Genomic DNA, 7593 nt, shown 5'->3' on the forward strand with positions numbered 1-7593 from the left:
AGTGACGATAAAGTGCGTAGGCAACAATTCCTTGTTCGACGATACGTCATTTCCGTTTGGACTCGAGGCGGATATTGGAACAGGAATGAACCTGACGCAGACGCGTGAATTCGGGAGGTGGGATAATTGAAGGGATCAATTACAATATAAAACATATTTTCTGCTGGTGCCAACTACCACTTAGTCACATGTAAGCAGCAATGAGAAGTGATCTGCTTGTTTATTGAATGTTGTTATGGTGGGATAAGTTGCGGTGATTGCAGTTAAAAACGCTGGAGTTGAGTGCATTAAAATCTGCCATGAGCAGCTGACCAGTCATTCATAAACGGTTCACAATACAGTTCACAATACTGTCAATAATTGATGATGCCTCTTCAGGCGAAACATATTTCTGATACCAAACATTTTCGTCATTTCCAGCTTTACACAGAAACTCCCAATACGGTATCGATCGACAGCCTTTCAGGATAGCCTGGTTCACTGATTGAGTAAAGTTTCCATTAGTTTGTCACAAAATTTGAAAATTATCTGTGGGTTTTTATGACGCTGTCGTGCACACTGCTAAATTAATGAGGGGTGGAGAGGTTTCGTCGAGTAACGCCCTTTCTGCCTGTGTTGTCTTTATTTTGCAGTGTTTACTCCTAATTGCTACGAGTGTTTATAAAGTTGGTATATACCAAACTCCGAATACAGCACGGGAAATGACAACAGTCTTTTTCGTCAACAAGTTAATTTTACCAAGCTTAAAAATTTTCTTGGCTTGCAAACTCAGGATCACTCCCGAGACATGGCCTGGTCGACAAGTTCAACTACTGGAGAAGGCGGGTCCTTACAAATATGGCGTGTTCTCATGTGGAGTAAATGATCCCGCAACTGGTGAAGAAGGGAAAACAGTTGGAGTCGTGATGTCAAAAAACGGTTGGTTGTTTAACCTCATGAACAGAAAACATTGGGTTATGTATGTGTAGTTGGTTGCAACACCACAAAAAGAAACATTTAGCAAAAAGGTAGGGTGATCCCAACGTACTTCACGTGGCAGTAGGACGTGTTACTTGCAAAACTAAGAACATACTGTTTGTCACCGGAGTACATAAGGACCAAGGGACGTAAATGTTACCCATCGCAAAGCCGAGAAAGGCCAGGTTTCGTAGCTTCATGTTTGGTTTATTTTCCAACAGCATTACTTTTTCCATCACGTCTGAGTGTGCGAGCTTCGGTGAACGAATCCATGCGGTTGCGGGCAATCCAACTTCGACCAAAACCGATTGCAGATGTCTACTGGGTTCATTTGTACGGTAAACTTTTTCCCTGTTACGTTTTTGTTACAAGAACCACGACTTTTTGTACAACTGCTACTTTATCAGCCAGCGTAGTGCCACAGTCACCAGCTGCAATGATGAGACCTTACAGGTCGAAACAGTGTGTAAACTTGTCTGCAGCTCTCATTGACTATTATGGCTCTTTTGCACATTAAAGCAAAATGTCAGTAATTCTCATTCTAATCCTCGTAAAGAAAAACCAGATCACCTCTAATTTTAATTTGTAATATAATTTTCAAAGTGGTTCTAATTTTATTGAAAAATATTTATAAAAGACTGTCCTTGTGATTGTTATATTAGTACTACAATGATCTTTTGTAGTCAGTATCAGTTAAAGCTCTTGTTTACAGATGTTACTGCTGCTAAATATTGTTTTACAAATCTTTAAAGCTAAACGCTGTTTATATGGTGACGTCATACGCACTTTCAGAAAACAAACAACCTCGAAAAGTGGGGGAAAGGCAGCTGATGGTTAATTTGGACAACGTACAAACAACGGACGCTGGACCTTATGTGGTTTTTCACCAAACAAGGGACAACTTCCGGAGGGTTTTTCTTCAGGGAGTTATGAGGGTGGTGGTAAGGGGTAAGGACATATAGGAAACCATTCAAATCCTTGTAGCACCGATCATACATTCCAATAAGAATTGAAACTTCTCCAGTGATTGTAGCACGCATACATAATGACCAGGAAACCATTGAAAAACGAGCAGCCTTAAAAAGTAAATTGTCAGTTACAAACACCATACAAACAAAACTTGTTAGCTACACCCAGGGTAGCTATTTAGTTTTTTATTTGTGAGAAAACGTGTTTTCGGATTTGCGTAATTAGTTTTTTATCCAAACGTACTTGATCTTAAACGGTTTTAATCAGATGACGCGTTTAAAAGATACTTTCGATGCCGCTAAAGGGCACAAAAATAATATATCTCTAAATTCGTGTCACAATTTTTTGGGTAAAATATGTAGCAGTATTTTACTGCGTGATTGTGACGTTTTTCAACAGGTTGCACGAATGATTTGTACGGCAGCAATTGCACGCTTCATTGCCCAGCGTGTGAGAACGGTGGTGTTTGCGATGACGTATCCGGAAGCTGTATATGTCCTCCAGGTTTCATGGGGCCTTTGTGTGATACATGTGCGTTAAAAACCATTTTATATTGATTGTGTCCGCATTACATATATATCAACAGACATTGATATACCGTAAATAACTGATAACTAATTATAGGCTAACTTCAAAATGTTCCTAAAACTTCGATATGATTTTTTGAACATAACTAAATCATATTTTTAACTTGAATACGATTTTTCAAAAATAACAAAACTATTCCAAAGTATCGCCTGTCTGCAAAATTGTTGAAAAAGAAAGTATACTAAATAGTGCGCAGAATTAATACAAAATACTTATGTCGATACAATCAGATTCAATTAGTAGGGGAAATTACTTTCATTTTTTCTTACATTTCACATTGTTACACAGTTTGTGGACCCAACAAATTTGGTGCCGAATGTCAGTTTAACTGTTCTGACGAAGAAACGACTGGATGCAAGGGAAAAACCTTCTGCTTAACTGACCCCTATGGGTGTACGTGCGCCACTGGAGTACGAGGAATTCTTTGTACTTTAGGTAAGAAAGAAAATTAGGATCAATAATACTGATATAGAAATGTTGCTAAAAAGAAACTTATTTTTTTTGGATTTGCCTCTGTTCAGACCTATTAGGTCTCATTAGTGGCTCCACTTTGTTTAACACCTAGCTTATGTTTGTCTGCCTTTGTACGAACTTTAGATGTAAAACTATGTACTTTAAAACAACTACTTTTTCAAGACAAATTGTCACCACAGCGATTACATTGAAATCTCAATATCAAAAGAACCCGTGTGCAAGCGCAGTATATTTTATGAATACATGTAATGCTGAAATCACCATCGTTGCTTCTTTTTCATAAAGATAACATTGACTACATTCGTGTTTAGATTGCACTGAAGGCAAATATGGAGAGGATTGCAAGCTCGACTGTCACTGCTGGGGGAACATTTGCGATCCCTATACAGGGGAATGCCCAAAAGGCTGTTCGGATGGATGGACGGGGATAAACTGTCAGCTCCCTTGTCCGAACGGAACCTTTGGAGCAGAGTGCTTACAAAAGTGCGGCCGCTGTTTGGGGGTCGCCCCTTGTGACCGCTTTACCGGAAACTGTCCGCTCAGCAACGTCACCAAGTGGTCAGAGGAGACGGTGTTCAACGAAACGAGCACCAACATCACGATTGTGTGTCAGACTGGCTTTCAGCCGCCGTTATGCAAAGAAATATGCGACGCGGGGACTTGGGAAAACGACTGTGAACTGAAATGTTACTGCCACGGGTCCGAACCTTGTGATCTTCACAATGGAGAGTGTCCGTTGGCGCCCAAGGGCTCTGACATGTGCCAACCTGGATGGAGAGGCGATTCGTGCAACATTACTTGCGAACCCGGGTTTTACGGAAAAAATTGCGCGGAGAAATGTGGTCATTGTTATAACGACACAACCTGCAACCACCTGAGTGGAGCATGTGTGTCGTTTGGTGGCGCTTGTGAGCCGGGTTATTCCCCTACAATGTGCACAGATTTGTGCGAGCCTGGCAGCTTCGGCGTGAACTGTTCGACCCCTTGTAATTGCGCCAACGGCAGTTCCTGTCACCCAGTAAGCGGAGAATGTGAAGGATATTGTCAACCTGGATGGACGGGCAGAGAGTAAGTATGTTCATTATTACCCAAGACTTGATACTATCATCGAAATCCTGTTATAGAAGGGGCATTTGACCGTTATACAAATATCTTAGAACAAGCAATCTGTCTTCTAAAGCAAAGAAAGTGCTTCTGACTTACCATACAACTCTTCTTCCAATCAATATTACTTATTGGCAGAGGAAGTTGTATCCTGGAATTCAACGGGTTAAGATATTAACAAAAGACTTACAGAATTTCCCAATATACTTAATACAGATATGTTACACAATCGTAATACAAGCGGATATCAATTAAAATATTCTCCTCTTTATTTATCAGTTGTTGGGAGCCTTGTCCTGCCGGAACGTTCGGTCTGAACTGTTCAAACGAATGCGGCAACTGTTTACCGGTAGATGGCGCAGTAACCTGCAACCCTTCCTTCGGAGATTGCGAGCAAGGATGTATGAAAAGCTGGAGTGGTCGGCATTGTGATGAGGGAATATTATGTGCACAAAGTCCTTGTATGAACGAGGGAGAATGTGAACAGGAGGGCGATATATACAGGTGCAGGGTAACTATTTAGTCACTTCCTTTAAAACAATGATTCGCTCGGTTGGTAGAAGCACCATCTTCTTATGCTAAAGGGTAAAAGCTTGCAAAAGAAACTAGACCACAATATTTTAAATGGGAAATTATTAACAAGTATAAGATTGCTTTCTCAGTACACAAAATTAAAGCAATAGTTATCACGTCACATATACGCTATCGCGTTTTTAACTTTCGTAAAAGGGAGAAATTTTAATTTACTTATGCTATTGTGCGCAGATGTGTTTGTAAGATTGGATACACTGGTCCGCATTGCGAAGAGGAAACTCCTGCTTGCGACTTCCAGCCTTGCCTTAACAACGCCACCTGCGTCGAAAATGACGTCAACATTACAATGTTCACGTGCCTTTGCGCAGGAAATTTCACTGGCAACGTCTGTTCTGGTAAAAGTAACTTTTCTGTAACAAATGCGAAACCCAAATCATCGCAATAAGCATTACATCAGTGGTTCCCAAACTACGGGGCTGTGGCTCCCTGGGGTCCCATTGATAACTTTCAGGCGAGCCGTAAGCGCAACAACGCCCGACATACTCCAAGCATAGAAAACCTGATCGGGACTTGCAGCAAGGATAACCAGGGTTCGAGTCCCGGTATGGTAAATAAAAAAAATAACGCCCTAAATGCTTGGGAACCACTGTTTTTACATGATTGACAATAGAACTGATCTCATTGCAAGGTCTTTGCATTAAATTTTTTTAAATTCAGTCGCGATCGTAAAAGAGGAGGGGCCAACTTTGCCGGATCCCACCACAAAACCGAAAACGTCAGAAAGCTCTGATGACGTCATGAAATACGTCATACCAGCTGCTTTGGGTGGTGTGCTAATGTGCATAGCAGCTGCGGTGATTTTAAAAAAGTTCAGGTAGGTCTTAACTAACAAGCAACGTTAATTATTTTCCTCCTTTAAATCTTCACCAGATTTGACAAAATATTTATTGCTGTATAAAATTGCTTGGCTTACGCAAAAAAGTTGATGTTTGGTAATAATTGTTTTGTCCACGACAGAATGTTTACAACGATAATACCAACACGTTTTTTTGTAATATATGCAAATAATTTGTGTTTAAGTTCAAAATCACGAAATGAATGGGGCAGCGTTTCTATTCGACCGAAGACATCGGAGGAAGCGACACCAAACGTTCAAAGTAAGTTTAGGTGTTCCAACTTCTTTCCCATGTCGCTCCCAAACCTGTAAGTTTAATGGCGATAAAAAATCAGTAGCTTTTTACTTCAGGATCAGCTTGGCTTATGATCAGGAATATATATTTCGCCCCATGTGCATCTTCAGTTCCTTCAGTAAACACAATATATGATTTTGAAAACGTCTGAAAAACAACAATAGTAAAGAAAGGGCTAGTGATGAGCGAAATATAATTATACAAAAAAACGCGCCCTAAATGTTCGCTGTAAAGTATGAGAAATAAGCAACAGAGTTGTTTCGAAACGCGCAACGATGCAGATTCCAAGAAGGAAAACTCGGCACTGCTGTGTCTGTTTTAAATCGCTTCAATAACAGTGTCACATTGTCGTCAGCATGTTATGACTTTAAACAAGGAACTGCATTGAAACAGAACACGATGCATTCAACAGTAGGCGTATGGCGCATGGGGCATGGGGCCCAGGGCAATCACCTTGTCTTCAAACATGCAAATAGCACGAAGTTATAACCTTTAAACGTGAACTGTCACAGCGTGACGAACCTTTTCGTGCATTGTGTTCCCGGTATACGTTAAGATTATCCTGCAATGAAAAAATCTTTCAATAACAAACAAATCTCAGACTTACGTGTGAAAATAGAAATCACAGATCGCGGTAACATACACGATATGCAAAGGACACGGAACTCCGGAGCCAAGAGATGCAGAGGATCAGGGATCTTCCACACAACGGGATCAGGAGCTTTCCCCGGTAACGATAAGTGTCCCAGATGAGAGTACGGATCCTATTCAATTGGAAGTCACGGAAGAAAAGGAAGAGGTAAATTGTGTGGTCTTCTTTCTTCATAGTGTTTGGCGATTTTGTTTGACAAAATTAAAAACCTTAGATCAGCAAATATATGTGTTTTTTTGGTGGACATTCATCGATAAAAAAAGCCTCCACAATTACATAGCTTGTTCTAAATCAACAACTTTTAGTTTGATTAATATTCCTACGACCCCAGAATGTTGCAGTTAGCTTTTTTTGTTCTACTTCAAAGCAAACGTTTTCTGAGTAATCTTGTTCCAAAAGGAAACGTTCTCCGACCAGCCACGACCTCTGCAGTCACTTTTCGACAAACCACAGCCGATCAGAAAGGACGGTATCGCCCACGTGACTCCTCTCCACCTATCAGAACAACAGGTTCAAGCTAGCGACGACGAAAGCGAGTTTGACGTCATCACAAAGTCGAGTGGTGACCAAATGACTTTCAACGAGAGAATGTCGAAGATCGAAGAGGATTCCAGAGCTCAGGATTTTTTAAGCGTATTCTCTCATCAGAACGGCGTTGAAAAGAACCAGGCGTCCCCTCTGGCTCAGCCCCCTCAGGTGCCAGAGGACATGACCGAAAAACGCGTGAAACTCTCAAGGACGAGTGGTGAGTGGAAGGTTAACAGACCGAGTAATCGAGTGCGACTCAACTCGACAGCCATGAAGAGACTGAGCGAGATAAGCTTACACAATTTCTACAACGCAAGTCCACGGAAATCGTCCATTCACCCCATCAATGACTCCATTCCCGAAAACATGGGGTCTGAAGAGACTTTAAACCGATTTTCGGCGCAATCAGCAGGAGGTTGTGCTCTCGACGGCTGGGATTCGAAACGACAACCTTCCAACGGAAGTTCTGCCGTATATGGAGTGACGCGCAGGGACTCCGCCCTAATGGTGACGTCATCGCGCAATGTAGACGAAGAGTTTGAGATGGAATCACGACGAGGGTCAAGGGTCAGAAAAATGTCACAGGTCGAGGCTTAA

General features: G+C 41.4%; 1 protein-coding gene across 1 annotated transcript; it reads left to right on the top strand.

Annotated features, from left to right (window-relative positions):
• The first annotated feature begins 905 nt into the window (after positions 1-905).
• LOC145895860 (uncharacterized) lies at positions 906-7593 on the top strand. Its single transcript, XM_082984641.1, has 12 exons — positions 906-918; positions 1179-1295; positions 1750-1905; positions 2326-2457; positions 2803-2949; positions 3300-4056; positions 4372-4596; positions 4858-5021; positions 5344-5500; positions 5707-5783; positions 6473-6615; positions 6868-7593. Exons 1-12 carry the CDS (start codon positions 906-908, stop codon positions 7591-7593), a joined length of 2814 nt encoding a protein of 937 aa, XP_082840767.1.

Source organism: Ascidia mentula, chromosome 3 (assembly GCF_947561715.1).
Source record: "Ascidia mentula chromosome 3, kaAscMent1.1, whole genome shotgun sequence".
Taxonomy (NCBI): domain Eukaryota; kingdom Metazoa; phylum Chordata; class Ascidiacea; order Phlebobranchia; family Ascidiidae; genus Ascidia; species Ascidia mentula.